General features: G+C 49.1%; 1 protein-coding gene across 1 annotated transcript in view; it reads left to right on the plus strand.

Annotated features, from left to right (window-relative positions):
• Window positions 1-16754, plus strand: part of LOC115137506 (cell adhesion molecule DSCAML1-like) — a 53256-nt gene extending 36502 nt beyond the window's left edge. Inside the window, exons 19-31 of the mRNA XM_065024628.1 lie at window positions 283-436; window positions 1439-1556; window positions 1882-2045; window positions 2136-2234; window positions 4235-4423; window positions 6487-6774; window positions 7107-7262; window positions 8332-8362; window positions 8584-8702; window positions 8923-9075; window positions 9307-9501; window positions 11525-11860; window positions 12044-16754. Of these exons, the coding sequence (XP_064880700.1) occupies window positions 283-436; window positions 1439-1556; window positions 1882-2045; window positions 2136-2234; window positions 4235-4423; window positions 6487-6774; window positions 7107-7262; window positions 8332-8362; window positions 8584-8702; window positions 8923-9075; window positions 9307-9501; window positions 11525-11860; window positions 12044-12555 (2514 nt within the window). The 3' untranslated portion in view covers window positions 12556-16754. The remainder of the gene's footprint in view (window positions 1-282; window positions 437-1438; window positions 1557-1881; window positions 2046-2135; window positions 2235-4234; window positions 4424-6486; window positions 6775-7106; window positions 7263-8331; window positions 8363-8583; window positions 8703-8922; window positions 9076-9306; window positions 9502-11524; window positions 11861-12043) is intronic.
• Window positions 16755-17522: the final 768 nt, after the last annotated feature.

Raw genomic sequence — 17522 nt, forward strand, 5'->3', positions numbered from 1 at the left:
ATGTAACAGAGAGAAAGTTCCGGGAAGCGCGTTGTCTGTGCTGCTTTTCAAAGGCAACCTGAAGCTCTCTGCGTCTATCAGTCATAGTAGCTGTCTTGTCCTGATTGCGTAGCTCTGAGCTTCTGCTCTTTCCCACCACTGTCCTTATAGCGTCTGGAGCCCATCTCAGTGTAGGAGTGCTGATCTAGGATCTGTCCATATCATCGTGTTCATTGTGGTCTTAAAGGTAAAACAGATTCTAGATCAGCGCCGGAGTGGACAGTGTGATGTTTTCTCCCCCAGGCCCCCAGCGAGTACGAGGCCAACCCCGAGCTGCTGTTCTACCGGGTCACCCACCTGAACCGCGGACAGCAGTACCTCATCTGGGCCGCCGCCGTCACCACCGCCGGACGGGGGAACATCAGCGACAAGGTCACTGTGGAGCCTGCTGGGAAGGGTGAGCCCTCCACGGGGGGAAGGGGGGATAGCGTTGGTTAACCTCTGGCTTTTAAATTCCCCTCCGTCAATCTCTCCGTCACAGATGTGTCCCTGCCCCTCTTCCCTTTCTGTTATCTCTCTCTCTTCACGATTTCTCTCGTTCCTCGATTACTCCCTCTCTCTCGTTCTCTCCCTCTCTTCTCTATCTCACTCTCTTCGTCTCCCCCTTCTCTCCCACTTTTTCCACTCTCCTTTTTCTATAACTCCTGTCCATCCTCTCCTGATTTGATAGAGAGCAGGTTGTTTGACAGAGGCCGGTGTTCTTAATGAGGATATGAAGACCTACAGGGCACTGGTCAGATGAGCTGGCCTGCCCTGGGGGAGAGAGGGAGGGAGGGATATGACTGGGGCAGACCTGGTTAAAACACAGAGCAGTAGAGGGGCAGACTGGGCTGAGCAAATGAAGAGGGCAGTTGAATCAATAGCCTTTGGATTAAAGGGAGGGAGAGCGAATGAGTAAGAGAGTGCACGCTCCTTTTTTCTCCCTTCCTGTGACAGAGCCAGTCTCTTTCTCTTGTGTGTGTGTGACGGTGCCAGCTGATAAGCAGCAGTAGTAAAAGGCTGTATGCTCCAGGCTGGCCCACTCAATACTGCATTCAACCACGGCACAAGAGCACAGGGGCACGAGCATTAAGACGTCAAGAGTGCAAAACACAGTGAGGGAGAGAGAGAGACACGTGTGCGTACATGAGACATGCAAACACAAAAAGGTTCCATGTGAATGAAAACAGGCCATTGCTGGAGGATCCATCAGTCATATTCATTCATTTAGATATGGTCTTTCCTTTGTCACTGAAATGTGTGGGATCCTGTTCCCTCAAACTTTGATGGATTAAATGAAAATGCATGAAATGAACAAAAGGTTCATGAAGAATTAGCATTACGGTTGAGTAAATTTGAAAAACAGACCGATTACCTCTCAAAGCAACTCTTTCTCAACTCGTGTCACTCCCTCCCTCAGCCCCAGCTAAGATCCTATCGTTCGGAGGTACAGTGACCACTCCCTGGATGAAGGAGGTGAGGCTACCCTGCAGCTCAGTGGGCGAACCCACCCCCACCATCAAATGGACCAAAGACAGGTGAGACCCTAACCTCCTCAGCCCCCCCCCCCCCCCCCCCCACCGTGACTACCTCCCTCCATCTCTGGAACCCCACCTCCACCATCCACTGGACCAGTGTTAAATCTGTGTTTACGTCAGCGTTCCCTCTCTCTCTCTCTCTACCGCTCTCTTTCTCGTTCTCTCTCTCTCTCTCTACCGCTCTCTTTCTCGTTCTCTCTCTCTCTCTCTACCTCTCTCTTTCTCGCACTCTCTCTCTCTCTCTACCTCTCTCTTTCTCGCACTCTCTCTCTCTCTCTACCGCTCTCTTTCTCGCTCTCTCTCTCTCTCTCTCCCTCTATCTCAGTGAGGACACGGCCATCCCGGTGACTCTGGACGGTCAGAGGCTCATCATGGTCAATGGCACGCTGGTCCTACGCTCGGTGAAGGCTGAGGATTCTGGGTACTACACGTGCACGGCCACCAACACGCTGGGCTTTGACACCATCATAGTCAACCTGCTGGTGCAAGGTGAGCCTCATCGCATTGTCATCCCCCTCCTTTTTATGGGTCAACCAGTTGTGATGTAGTGCGCTGACCATGTGTGTCTGCCCCCCGTAGTTCCTCCGGACCAGCCCCGTCTGACTGTCTCCACCACCTCCCCCACCTCTATCACCCTGGCCTGGATCCCAGGGGACAACGGAGGATCCTCCATCAGAGGTACTGACCAGTCTCGCTGTGTGTGAGCATTTACATAAACGTAGCTCACTCCTCCCTCCTGCGATTCGCCCAACGCCTCTGCGCTTTCTCTTTCCTTTCCATCCCCATAGCTACCATTCAGTCCCTGTGCCCCGTCCTTCTCCTCTCTCTCTCATTTAGTCTTTCCATTCATCCTCTCTCTCTCTCTCTCTCTCTCTCTGCCTCTCTCTCTCTGTCTCTCTCTCTCTCTGCCTCTCTCTCTCTCTCTCTCTCTCTCTCTCTCTCTCTCTCTCTCTGCCTCTCTCTCTCTCTCTCTGCCTCTCTCTCTCTCTCTCTGCCTCTCTCTCTCTCTCTCTCTCTCTCTCTCTCTCTCTCTCTGCTTGCCCTCTGTCCATCTCTCCGTTCTGTCTCTTTGTTGCTTTGCGTACCAAGCTCTCTGTTGATTGACTGGTGGTCCACTGTTTTGGTTCTTAGTTAAGGAGCTGTCTCGTTGATTATCTGACTACCGTGCTGTGTGTGTGCAATTGTCAGTGTGCGTATTAGTTCTGCGGGCTCTATTTTAACAAACCTAATGCAATGGAAAATCTTAACTGCTGACACTAGCGCTTTAGGTCCAGGGGTGTCAGTGAAACTCTTGTAATTCTCACAGCCGTTATTATGGTTTGGATGAATAAACAAGCTGTAGGTGTGGCCCCTCAGTGGCTTAATAGAGCGTGCGTTTGTCTCATGTTCTGTAGGTTATTGTTGGTCTTTGCATTGCCGTCCAACTCCAAATCGTCTGGGGCCGCCGAATATTATCCTCCTGGTCCATTGTGGATTGATGCCACAGTTTATTAAATAGCACGGGCTACGGTAACGAGTGATCGAGAAACGGTAGCCCACCTCAGCGCAAGCAAGCGTTGTTCGCTTGTGTACCCTGCTATCTGTTTATTGACGTGGTGTCCACTCTGTTTTGGTTCCCAGTTAGGGGAGCTGTCTCATTGACTATCTTGACTACCTTGCGGTGTGTGTTCACTGTGTGTGCAATTTGCAGTGTGCATATTTGTTCAGTGAGCTCTGGTAAATTACCAATCGTAGCACTTAGGTTTGAAAATAGAATGCCTGATTGAACAGGTCGAAGTTGCAAACGAGCATTTTGACAATTGCATTGGCTTGACAGCAGCCCAAAAAATAGAGCCCAGTATGCACACCTTTTCAACAGGCCGTCTTTGATTCACTCCGCCTGTGTGTGTATTAGTGTATCTCTCCCTGTAGGTTTGTCTGTCCCACCGGATGTCCGTCTGTCTATGTCCTGTGTCTCTCTGGCCATGAGGTGGTGGCCTGTGGGACTGACAGTAGCTACCATGGTCATCGGAGTCTACGACTAATCCTGCCACCCTATGCCCCCCCCCAGGGAGACTGGTTGGCGTTATCCACTGTTTGTCTGGGAAAGTAGTAATACCTCTAAAAGCACACTAAAAAGCCAGTAAGCTTTCTACACAGGTCAATCCATCTGGCATGCCACCCTTTATATATATGAGAGAGAGAGAGAGAGAGAGAGAGAGAGAGAGAGAGAGAGAGAGAGAGAGAGAGAGAGAGAGAGAGAGAGAGAGAGAGAGAGAGAGAGAGAGAGAATATATATATATCCAAGGCAGCTGATTATGACTGCAGATGCCATATTGTGTTCTCATTTGCATATATGCCCGGTCAGCGCCCTCCCAAACCCAGCTGGGGGCTTCTGGGAAAGTAATGGCGGCATAGAACAGTCATGAATGCAGCCTTCTCCATCTGTATCTTTGGTAGTGGAAGAGATGTATGACTCGCCATCCCCCTCTGGTGTTATCCAGCGGTACTGACACAATGAAATCTGAACCTGGCTGAATGAACCAGCTGAGTATTGCAAAAATATTTGGGTATCTGGTGCGTTTTATGTGTTTACATGTAATGTGGTTCTCTATTGTATCCGAAGGTTGGAAAAAAAAAACATCTGAAAATAAGAAAAATGTCACTTATCATGGTGGGTGTGTGTGTGTGTTCCCCAGGTTTCGTGCTGCAGTACTCGGTGGACAACATGGAGGGGTGGAGGGATGTGTTCATCAGTTCCAGTGAGAGGTCCTTCAAGCTGGACAACCTGCGCTGTGGCACCTGGTACAAGGTCAAACTGGCCGCCAAGAACAGTGTGGGAGCGGGACGCATCAGTGAAATCATCGAGGCTAAGACCCATGGACGAGGTGAGGGAGAGAAGGTGGATCGGGGGACACAGGGACATGGGAGGGTTTAGTCGACAGGAGAGGCGAGGAGGGGCAGAGAGGGAGGAGCTAAAGTAGATGGTTACGGTTGTGAGAAGGGTGATGGTTATAGCTGTGAGAGGGGTGATGGTTATAGCTGTGAGAGGGGTGATGGTTATAGCTGTGAGAGGGGTGATGGTTATAGCTGTGAGAGGGGTGACGGTTATAGCTGTGAGAAGGGTGATGGTTATAGCTGTGAGAGGGGTGATGGTTATAGTTGTGAGAAGGGTGACGGTTATAGCTGTGAGAGGGGGTGACGGTTATAGCTGTGAGAAGGGTGGTTATAGCTGTGAGAGGGGTGATGGTTATAGCTGTGAGAGGGGTGATGGTTATAGCTGTGAGAGGGGTGACGGTTATAGCTGTGAGAAGGGTGACGGTTATAGCTGTGAGAGGGGTGATGGTTATAGCTGTGAGAGGGGTGATGGTTATAGCTGTGAGAGGGGTGATGGTTAAGGCTGTGAGAGGGGTGATGGTTATAGCTGTAAGAAGGGTGATGGTTAGAGCTGTGAGAGGGTGATGGTTATAGCTGTGAGAGGGGTGATGGTTATAGCTGTGAGAGGGGTGATGGTTATAGCTGTGAGAGGGGTGATGGTTATAGCTGTGAGAGGGGTGATGGTTATAGCTGTGAGAGGGTGATGGTTATAGCTGTGAGAGGGGTGATGGTTATAGCTGTGAGAGGGGTGATGGTTATAGCTGTGAGAGGGGTGATGGTTATAGCTGTGAGAGGGGTGACGGTTATAGCTGTGAGAAGGGTGACGGTTATAGCTGTGAGAGGGGTGACGGTTATAGCTGTGAGAGGGGTGATGGTTATAGCTGTGAGAAGGGTGATGGTTATAGCTGTGAGAGGGGTGATGGTTATAGCTGTGAGAGGGGTGATGGTTATAGCTGTGAGAGGGGTGATGGTTATAGCTGTAAGAGGGGTGATGGTTATAACTGTGAGAGGGTGATGGTTATAGCTGTGAGAGGGGTGATGGTTATAGGGTGATGGTTATAGCTGTGAGAGGGGTGATGGTTATAACTGTGAGAGGGTGATGGTTATAGCTGTGAGAGGGGTGATGGTTATAGCTGTGAGAGGGGTGATGGTTATAGCTGTGAGAGGGGTGATGGTTATAGCTGTGAGAGGGGTGATGGTTATAGCTGTGAGAGGGGTGACGGTTATAGCTGTGAGAGGGGTGACGGTTATAGCTGTGAGAGGGGTGACGGTTATAGCTGTGAGAGGGGGTGACGGTTATAGCTGTGAGGGGGTGACGGTTATAGCTGTGAGGGGGTGACGGTTATAGCTGTGAGGGGGGTGACGGTTATGGCTGCGAGGGGGTGACGGTTATGGCTGCGAGGGGTGACGGTTATGGCTGCGAGGGGGTGACGGTTATGGCTGCGAGGGGGTGACGGTTATGGCTGCGAGGGGGTGACGGTTATGGCTGCGAGGGGGTGACGGTTATGGCTGCGAGGGGGTGACGGTTATGGCTGCGAGGGGGTGACGGTTACGGCTGCGAGGGGGTTACGGCTGCGAGGGGGGATTCGGCTGCGAGGGGGTTACGGCTGCGAGGGGGTGACGGTTACGGGGGGGTGACGATTCGGCTGCGAGAGGGGTGACGGTTACGGCTGCGAGAGGGGTGACTGTGACGGTTACGGCTGCGAGAGGGGTGACTGTTACAGCTGCGAGAGGGGTTACGGCTGCGAGAGGGGTGACGGTGACGGTTACAGCTGTGAGAGGGGTGACGGTTACGGCTGCGAGAGGGGTGACGGTTACGGCTGCGAGGGGGTGACGATTCGGCTGCGAGGGGGTGACGATTACGGCTGCGAGGGGGGTGACGGTTACGGCTGCGAGGGGGGTGACGGTTACGGCTGCGAGAGGGGTAACGGTGACAGTTACGGCTGCGAGGGGGGTAATGAGGGAAACAGGTATATTCATACAATTTAATCCCACTTACCATATCACAATATTTGAAGACATTGTTATAAACTGTTAAATGAGAACTAACACCTTCCTGCCCCGCCTCTTCCAGAGCCCCAGTTCAATAACGAACAGCCGGTGTTCACCCACGTCAACTCTACCCACGCCCGGCTCAACCTGCAGGGCTGGGCGAGCGGTGGCTGCCCTATCACGGCCGTGCTGCTGGAGTTCAGACCTAAGGGCAACTGGGCGTGGCAGAACGTGCGCACCAACGCCACGGCCGACGTGTTCCTGGCTGAGCTCCGCGAGGCCACCTGGTACGAGCTGAAGATGAAGGCGTGTAACAGCGCCGGCTGCGGGAACCAGAGCTCTCAGTTCGCCACGCTGGACTACGACGGCAGTGAGTACAAGCTGGTTTAATTTCTCTGGCTTGTGTGGTCTAGTGGTTAGTGTTGCGGATTCTGAGTCGGAGAATGCCAAGAGTGTGCAAAGCTGTCATCTACTTTGAAGAATCTCAAATGTAAAATATATTTTGATTTGTTTCACACTTTTGGTTACTACATGATTCTATGTGTTATTTCACAGTTTTGATGTCTTCACTATTATTCTACAATGTAAAAAAAAAATAATAATAATGAGTAGGTGTGTCCAAACTTTTGACTTGTACTGTATTTAAAACCTGATATAATGTCATATAACCTTGTCATGTAACCTGTTATATTTTCTAAGCAGGTACCATCCCTCCCATCAAGTCAGCGCGGCCGGAGGGCGACGACGTTAAGAAGCTCTTCTCCATCGGCTGCCCCGTCATCCTGGTCACTCTGGTCCTCGCCCTGCTCTTCATCATCCGCAAGAAACGCAAAGAGAAGAGACTGAAGAGACTGAGAGGTGAGGGAGGGAACGGGGGGCGAGGGGGGGGAGAGAGAGGTGTGGAGAAGAGACTGAAGAGACTGAGAGGTGAGGGAGGGAACGGGGGAGGGGGGGTGAGGAAGAGAAGAGACTGAAGAGAATGAGAGGTGAGGGAGGGAACGGGGGAGAGGGGGAAGAGAAGAGACTGAGAAGTGGGGGAGGGAACGGGGGAGGGGGGGTGAGGAAGAGAGAGGTGTGGAGAAGAGACTGAAGCGACTGAGAGGTGAGGGAGGGAACGGGGGAGAGGGGCGCGAAAGAGAAGAGACTGAGAAGTGAGGGAGGGAACGGGGGAGGGGGTGAGGAAGAGAGAGGTGTGGAGAAGAGACTGAAGAGACTGAGAGGTGAGGGAGGGAACGGGGGAGAGGGGCGTGAAAGAGAAGAGACTGAGAAGTGAGGGAGGGAACGGGGGGGTGAGGAAGAGAGAGGTGTGGAGAAGAGACTGAGAGGTGAGGGAGGGAATGGGGAGGGGAGGGAAAGAGAAGAGACTGAAGAGGCTGAGAGGTGAGGGAGGGAACGGAAAGAGAAGAGACTGAAGAGACTGAGAGGTGAGGGAGGGAACGGGGGGAGGTGGAGGGTGAGGAAGAGAGAGGTGTGGAGAAGAGACTGAAGCGACTGAGAGGTAAGGGAGGGAACGGGGGGGAGGTGGAGGGTGAGGAAGAGAGAGGTGTGGAAAAGAGACTGAAGAGGCTGAGAGGTGAGGGAGGGAACGGGGGAGGGGGGTTGGAAGGTGAGGAAGAGAGAGGTGTGGAAAAGAGACTGAAGAGGCTGAGAGGTGAGGGAGGGAACGGGGGGGGTGGAGGGTGAGGAAGAGTGAGGTGTGGAGAAGAGCTATGAGGTTGAGTAAGGGAGGGAGCGAAAGAGAGGAGAGGGGTGAAAAGAAAGATGGATCTGGGGTGAGAGAATGAAGGAGAGTTGTGGAGAAGAGACTGAGGGGTGAGAGAGAGAGAGTGAGCGGGAGGAGAGGACATTTGGAGAGAGTGTAAGGAAGATATGACTAAATTGTGCTCCATATAACTGAAGCCCTGCTCTTTCTTTACGTTCCCTCTAGATGCCAAAAGCCTGGCTGAGATGCTGATCAGGTAATATAGCTTATCTCTGCTGTTCCACAGTTCATACCCCCGAGGGAAACATTCATACAACACACTGAAATTAACATTGTAGAAAACAGTGGTTACCTTACCTCTCCATACAGTAAAATGTCTTAAAAGATGGAAAGATAAATCCTATTTCTGAAAAAGGGGATTTACGCTCTGTGTGTGTGTGTGTGTGTGTGTGTGTGTGCCTTGTGTCCCTGGAGCAGTAAGAATAACCGGAGCTTTGACACCCCTGTGAAAGGGCCCCCCCAGGGCCCCCGACTCCACATCGACATCCCCAGAGTCCAGCTGCTCATCGAGGACAAGGAAGGCATCAAGCAGATCGGTCGGTGCCGTGTGTGTGTGTATATGTCTGTGTGTGTGTGTATATGTCTGTGTGTGTGTGTATATGTCTGTGTGTGTGTGTATATGTGTTTTGATGAGTGCCTACCTGATACGGATGTTATTACTCTTTTCGGCCTGCGCTATAATGCAAATGTGTGTTCATGAATGAGTATGACTCATCAGTCGTGAATAATTGTTGCTTCTGTCAACCCCTCTGCTAGGTGAAGACAAAGCCACCATCCCAGTGACGGACACAGAGTTCAGCCAGAATGTGAATCCACAGAGCTTCTGTACGGGCGTGTCTGTGCATCACCCCGCCCTCATCCAGAACACCGGCCCTCTGATTGACATGTCCGATATCAGACCAGGGACCAGTAAGTGGAGAGTCCTAACTGCCCTACATCGTAGAGTTCTATTCTATCTTGTCCATTCCTTCCATCTTTGCCTTCAACTTGCTGACTCTTGTGTTCTCCTCCCTTTCTCTCACCTCCTTCCTCCCTCTCCCCCTGTCCTTCCTCCCACCACTCCTACCCTCCTCCACCTCTCCTACCTTCCTCCCGCCTCCTCCTCTCTTCTCTCTCCTCCCTCCCTCTCTCCCCCGGTAGACCCGGTGTCGAGGAAGAGCGTGAAGTCGGCCCACAGTACGAGGAACCGCTACTCCAGCCAGTGGACCTTGACCAAGTGCCAGTCGTCTACGCCCGCCCGTACCCTCACCTCCGATTGGCGCACCGTGGGCTCCCAGCATGGCATCACCGTCACCGAGAGCGACAGCTACAGCGCCAGCCTCTCACAGGACACGGGTGAGCCTGGCATATCTTGCACACACACACACACACACACACACACACACACACACACACACACACACACACACACACACTCATGACACACACACTTTCTTGTAACACACACACTCATGATATATACACACACACACAGTATTGACACATACATACAGTGCCTTGCGAAAGTATTCGGCCCCCTTGAACTTTGCGACCTTTTGCCACATTTCAGGCTTCAAACATAAAGATATAAAACTGTATTTTTTTGTGAAGAATCAACAACAAGTGGGACACAATCATGAAGTGGATGACATTTATTGGATATTTCATATTTTTTTAACAAGTCAAAAACTGAAAAATTGGGCGTGCAAAATTATTCAGCCCCCTTAAGTTAATACTTTGTAGCGCCACCTTTTGCTGCGATTACAGCTGTAAGTCGCTTGGGGTATGTCTCTATCAGTTTTGCACATCGAGAGACTGAAATCTTTTCCCATTCCTCCTTGCAAAACAGCTTGAGCTCAGTGAGGTTGGATGGAGAGCATTTGTGAACAGCAGTTTTCAGTTCTTTCCACAGATTCTCGATTGGATTCAGGTCTGGACTTTGACTTGGCCATTCTAACACCTGGATATGTTTATTTTTGAACCATTCCATTGTAGATTTTGCTTTATGTTTTGGATCATTGTCTTGTTGGAAGACAAATCTCCATCCCAGTCTCAGGTCTTTTGCAGACTTCATCAGGTTTTCTTCCAGAATGGTCCTGTATTTGGCTCCATCCATCTTCCCATCAATTTTAACCATCTTCCCTGTCCCTGCTGAAGAAAAGCAGGCCCAAACCATGATGCTGCCACCACCATGTTTGACAGTGGGGATGGTGTGTTCAGGGTGATTAGCTGTGTTGCTTTTACGCCAAACATAACGTTTTGCATTGTTGCCAAAAAGTTCAATTTTGGTTTCATCTGACCAGAGCACCTTCTTCCACATGTTTGGTGTGTCTCCCAGGTGGCTTGTGGCAAACTTTAAACAACACTTTTTATGGATATCTTTAAGAAATGGCTTTCTTCTTGCCACTCTTCCATAATGGCCAGATTTGTGCAATATACGACTGATTGTTGTCCTATGGACAGAGTCTCCCACCTCAGCTGTAGATCTCTGCAGTTCATCCAGAGTGATCATAGGCCTCTTGGCTGCATCTCTGATCAGTCTTCTCCTTGTATGAGCTGAAAGTTTAGAGGGACGGCCAGGTCTTGGTAGATTTGCAGTGGTCTGAAACTCCTTCAATATTATCGCTTGCACAGTGCACCTTGGGATGTTTAAAGCTTGGGAAATATTTTTGTATCCAAATCCGGCTTTAAACTTCTTCACAACAGTATCTCGGACCTGCCTGGTGTGTTCCTTGTTCTTCATGATGCTCTCTGCGCTTTTAACGGACCTCTGAGACTATCACAGTGCAAGGTGCATTTATACGGAGACTTGATTACACACAGGTGGATTGTATTTATCATCATTAGTCATTTAGGTCAACATTGGATCATTCAGAGATCCTCACTGAACTTCTGGAGAGAGTTTGCTGCACTGAAAGTAAAGGGGCTGAATAATTTTGCACGCCCAATTTTTCAGTTTTTGATTTGTTAAAAAAGTTTGAAATATCCAATAAATGTCGTTCCACTTCATGATTGTGTCCCACTTGTTGTTGATTCTTCACAAAAAAATACAGTTTTATATCTTTATGTTTGAAGCCTGAAATGTGGCAAAAGGTCGTAAAGTTCAAGGGGGCCGAATACTTTCGCAAGGCACTGTACATACAGACATATACGAAGGACACAAGTGAGCCACCCAAAACAGGCTACATACACACACACTGTAGTGCAAGGAGATGGTGTAAGATTTTGGCATGTCATGTACAACACCAACTCTCTCTCTTTCCCTCTCTCTCTCTCACTCTCTCGCTATCTCTGTCTCTGTTGCTCTCTCTGTCGCTCTCCCCTGCTCTCCCTCTCGCCCTCTGTCTCCCTCTCTCTCTCCCTCTCTCTTTGTCATCAGATAAGGGGCGTAACAGCATGGTGTCCACAGAGAGCGCATCCTCCACCTACGAGGAGCTGGCGCGGGCCTACGAACACGCCAAGCTTGAGGAGCACCTGCAGCACGCCAAGTTTGAGATCACCGAGTGCTTCATCTCCGACAGTTCCTCAGACCAGATGACCACGGGCACCAACGACAACGGCGACAGCATGACCTCCATGAGCACGCCGTCCGAGACGGGCCTGTGTCGCTTCACCGCCTCGCCACCCAAACCCCAGGAATACGACCGCGGAAGACCTACCAACGTAGCCGTGCCCATCCCCCACCGCGCCAACAAGAGCGAGTGGACTGGCAAAAGTGAGTATGAGACCTGCCCTTGATTAGAATGATCCTATAGGTCGGTGTAATGTAATGGCCTCTAAGCATTGGGGTGAGCAGGGTTGATTGCTGTACTTTATACACATACCGGTACTCTGACATATAACAAATGTGCCTGATAAAGATGCTTGTCAAATCCTCTCTTCCATCCCCTCATCCCAGGTGACTACTGTAACCTTCCCCTTTACATGAAGACAGACCCTTTCTTCCGGAAGCAGTCGGAGCTGCATGACCCGTGCCCGGTGGTGCCACCCCGCGAGGCCCCCATCCGCAGCCTGGCCCAACGGGCGTACCACACCCAGGGCCGCCACATGACTCTGGACTCCTCCAAGCAGCAGCAGGCTCTGACTGTGGGCCACGCAGGCCTGGCAGGACTCAGCGCCTCAGGGGGAGCATCAGGGAGTGGTGGTGGTGGTGTAGGAGGGGCGACTGGAGGGCCGTCTGGTGGTTCCAGCACCACCTCCCTGTCTCAGAGGACTCTCACCATGCCCGGTTCCTCCTCTTCCTCTGCCCAGAGCGCTGCTGCTGCCGCTACCGCCTCGGCCAGCGGGGGAGCCACAGGGGGAGACTCCAGAGACCCTCTGCTGGAGAGCAGCTCGTCAGGCCTGGGCAGACTAGAGAGACAGAAGCAGGCGGCTGGCGGGGCCTACTCCAAATCGTATACACTGGTGTAGCTGGAGCCACTGGTGGAGATGTTGGAGCCTTGGGAAGGGTTAGGGGCCACACAGACACACGTACACACACCTGGCGCCTGCACTGTCAGGCCAGAGGGGCCGCTCGGCAGGGGCCAGATTGAGGTTTTTATAGCACAGGAGTTCGTCTTCTTTCTGCCAGTTTGTGTTTTCTCTGTCTATCCTTTTCTCTCTCTCTGTTTCTCTCTCTGTTTCTCTCTCTCGTTCTCTTCCTCTCTCTATTTTTTTATTTGACCTTCCCTGGAAATAACTTGCCAAACGCAACATAATTGTAATATTTGTTTTTTCAAACTTTTTTTTCCTTCTCTCTCTCTCTCTCTCTCTCTCTCTCTCTCTCATATTATCTGTTAAGACACCTCAGAACTTCTGCACAAACTACATTCCATGTGCACTTCTTTTCTTGAATTCAGAACGGTAAACGAAAAGAACCAATATATTTAGAGTTTCACATAAACCTGTCCAGATGTTTTTAGGCTGTTTTACGTGTTCCTTTTTCATATCTCTGAACAGAGAGTTCAGAGTTCATACAAGCAGCGCATTGCCACGGAACGTGCTTAAGCATAAACCAACAACCTTGGTGTCTGTCTCTGGTCCTCCAAAGCCATCCTGGTAGGGACTCACACAAACAGGCAACAGACTGTGGTTTCAACGACGATGTTGGAGGAGTCTCGGGGGATCCCCCCCCCACACACACACACACACACACACACACACAATTCATGACACGGTATAGAGTGTTGATGACTCTTTTATAGGACACCAGGAAACAGAGAGAGGGGGGAAAAACTAGAATCGTCTTCACACGAAAGATGAATCTGAACAGTTTTATTTTATTTTATTAGTTTTTTCTCTTCCTCTTTTGGAATATATATATATACTCATGTGCATTAAGAGGGTAGAAGGGGTTCACAGAACCTTCACGAGCCTGCGTGTATATGTGTAGATATGTATACATGTGGCTGGCACACACCTGCAGTGGACCTTTCTAATCAATCTGTATGCTGACTCCTTGGCGGAGGCGCGAGTTAAAAAACCTCCCGTCCATCTGCTACTGACAGTGTTTTGGGGACGATGAGGTCACGCTGTACGACGTCACATGTCGGTCTCTCCCTTCTGGACTTTGGTTGGCCCGGTGTGTTTGCCACCGGCAGCATCGCCTTGGAGACGATGAGTTGATTTGCCGTGCATTAGAGGTGCCACCCCTCCTCTTGGTCCTCTCTCTCTCTCGTTCTCTCCGTCCCTCTGAGGGAGAAGAACCTTTGTTCTGTCCTTAACTTGCGCTTGGTGCCAGACACCCCCATTCCTTCATATTACCCCTCGGTCGACCCAAACCCCTGTAAACCCTTCCCCACCACCCCACACCCCCGCCCTCCATACCCCACCCCATCCCATACAGTCTCACTGTGACCTTCTAGCACACTCTGCTAGGCAGACGGACATGTATGACAATAGTTGGGACTGACTGACAAATGGACTGCAGGACGACAGAAGGACTGACTGATAAAAGATGAAACTGACCACAAGATGGATGGATGAACAAGTTTCTGACTGAAACAGAGGTGAATATGCAAACGGGATAATGCAGCGAGGAACATTGATTTGCAGGGAGAGATGGAAAGATGAGGCCGACCAAAGAGTCGTAAGTGTTTAGGGAAGGATGAAAGAGATGGCAGGTGAACATGAGTTATTGTTATGAAATGAGGTAGTCTCAAGAATAAATATGTTGTCTATAAGGCCCCCCATCCCCCCCCCCATCCCACTAAAATGTATTTCAACTTATTGTCTGGTTCTGTTGACGTTTCTGTTTATTTATATTAGTCATTATAAACCCAAAGCTTAGCCCCATGACAAAGAAACGGCCCAAAAAAATCAATAATTGCTCACAATATTTGCAATGGAACATTTCAATCAGGGCTCTCACAATATATATATATAAAAAAATATATATACAATATTTGTTGACAAAGATATGTACATATATATTTATATCTAAATATAAAGCACATATATAACTATTGAATGAAGCAGAGAAATATAAAAAGTGAGACAATCGCTCAGTTGGAAGAAGCCGTTGGTTAGGAGGAAGAGGAGAAAGTGGGCTGAAGAACGGGAAACGGCTAGCACAACCAAGAAAGCTGGACGAAATAGAGAGCGGGCTACGGTATCTGAGGCCGAGTTTGGGAATGTGAACGTTGATGTGAACACTGCCCATCTGCCAGGTACACAGGTAGCTACAGTGCAGCAGCACAACTACACAGAACCTGCCATTCAGAATGCAAAGTGTCTAAGTAGTTAATGATGGGTAGGACCTTAGCCTGTGAGGTCCGTTGCAAACTAATGCTGTCGATTTTAGCATTTTGTAATGGTCACAATGGCTTGTGGTCTGTGAACCCAATGGCAGCCAGTGTGGTTACTGTGTCTAATAACATCAGACCTGTGGTTGATTTGGTTTGGAGTTGCCCCTGTGGTCCACTGTGGTGGAGAATAGACACTGCTGTAGTTTTGTGATCGGAATGGTTTTTGTGGTCAGTGAGGTAAAAGTGTGTTCATTGCCCTCAGCACAATCCTCTTTTTAATTGTACCTGTGGAAAGGGTGAGGGACATCACTGACATGAGAGAGGAAGATTTCAGGGAACCCCTAATCGTTTATAAGTACTTGTACTGGATAGTTAGTGCGTAGCAGCTTCAGCACTGAGTCACTTAGCTGAGGCAACATCCACTGTTGATTTCAGCTCAGAGCCTAACCCTGGCACGCCTAACCCTGGCACGCCTAACCCTGGCACATGGGGATTCAACTAACTGTGGTGGGCAATGCCAAGGCACCAACCCAACTTCTTATTGTCTACGTCCCCAAATCTAAGGCCAACTTAGAAGCATGACCCTACTTCAGGTGTTACGAGAGTACAAAGGGTGGAACCAAATGTAACCTGTTGTAATTGCGCCTTCCGAAGGTGTGTTCGTGTTGACACCCCCCGTGACGTCTCATGACTGAACTTAGTGAAGACAGCACATAGTGACCTCTGTGTTTTACCGTTGTCATTATGTCCCTGCACAGTATTCCTATTCCGGACATACATATAACTGTTATAACAGCTCATAACTGAGAACATTCACGCTCCCTGCCTGTTGCAGACAGTGAACAGGACGGGGAGCGTTTGCAGAGAGAAGAATCTTTCCTTTCCGTTGATATTATTATCGTACTGTTTTATTTTTACTTTGGCTTCCTTGGTTATGCAATTATCTTGAAACAGGTCCGAGACACACAGTGGTGCCACGTGAAGTGGCAGGCCTGTCTAGCCAATTGAAATCAGGGACTCCCTATCTCCAACCAATCACAGGAAAAACTGTGTGCATATTGGGCGGGGTCAGGAATCAAACTCTCCCCAACCTACCCTAACTTTTGCCCCACCTATTTGACTAATCAGACCGTCATTTACACCTGGTAATAACATGTGTCCTGTGATCAGATTTCTCTCAAAATGTCTACTCCAGTCCAATTTGATCGGGTATGACTGGACGTGACCAAAGATCCCTTCCCAGGACACATGTTAATACCAGGTCTAAAGGGGGTCTCAGATCCCCCCCCACCCCTGCACCTCCTGCCACAACAGCATCGCTACCCCACTATTAAAGACTCTTGTACATAGCAAAGTGTTTGTATAAATACGTACTATTTTCAACATCTCCAGATGAAACCAGGGCACAATGTAAACTTTGATTCAAGATATAACTTGAAACAGGAGAGGGTTAAAGAGAACTATAAAATTATAGCCCCACTGCTTACAATTAGAGTTTTGAATGGGGCAACAAACAACAATAGAGTGGACCACATACGGCTTTCACAATTGGTTCCTCTTTTTCCAAGAGGTTTTGTTGAGTTCATTTTTGGGGGCCATCGATTGGTTTGTATTGATTTTTCTTTCTTGTAGTATTTTTTATTTCTTTTGAGGAAAAACGGCATTGCATGCTCTGAATATTTTGCTGGTTATAAAAAGGACAATGGAGAAACAAACAGGAGAAAGGGGTGAGGGGGGGGGGGAGCATTCCTAAACTTTTATGGAAAAAGTTGCTTCAATTTGCAATTGCTTGTTTAACTCTACCGTTTTTTTTTTCTATGAAAACAAACAAAACCAGAAAAAGAGTACTCCAACACCTTGTGCAATAAAGCTATCTTTCTATGAGTCATGTCTTCCCTTTTCCATCCTTTCCTTTATGCTGGATCAAGGGGTGTATTTATTTGCACAGACCGTGGCAAAATGTTTTGCAGTGGAAAACGTTTTGAAAGTAAAACGAGCAAGTCTTATAGAAAACCTCACAAGAATGATTGATTATACGGTAGGAAATAACACACACGTGAAATTAGAGCCATCCATTACTTCAACGCGCAGTAACAAAAAGAGAACCAATCCAGGATTACTGAGGGGTTTAATGGAGTTTGTTGGACGTATATGTTATTTTACATTTTACAATCCATCTATTTGATACGTACAGTACAATGCGCATGCTCTCGCACAGACGCTGACACACACATGCAAACGTACTCTCGCACATTTTATTCAACCTTTATTAAACTAGACAAGTCAGTTAATTAACAACAAACTCTTATTTACAATGACGGCCAAGGAACAGTGGGTGAACTGCCTTTGTTTAGGGGCAGAACAACAGAATGTTACCTTGTCAGCTCAGGGATTCGATCTAGCAACCTTAACCTTTCGGTTCATGGCCCAACGCTCTAACCACTAGGCTACCTGCCGCACATAAATATCTTCACAAATACAAACATGTCGATAAGCATATAAAGGACCTATGATTCATGTATACATATATTTTTAGCCTCATAGTGAAACACAGAATGTGTGTAACATTTTGTCACTTAAATTGGTGATTGAATGTCTGTGTCTGTATGATGTTTGACATGCAGTACCAGTCAAAATTTCAGAGTTTATTCC

Source organism: Oncorhynchus nerka, linkage group LG11, assembly GCF_034236695.1.
Source record: "Oncorhynchus nerka isolate Pitt River linkage group LG11, Oner_Uvic_2.0, whole genome shotgun sequence".
Lineage (NCBI taxonomy): Eukaryota > Metazoa > Chordata > Actinopteri > Salmoniformes > Salmonidae > Oncorhynchus > Oncorhynchus nerka.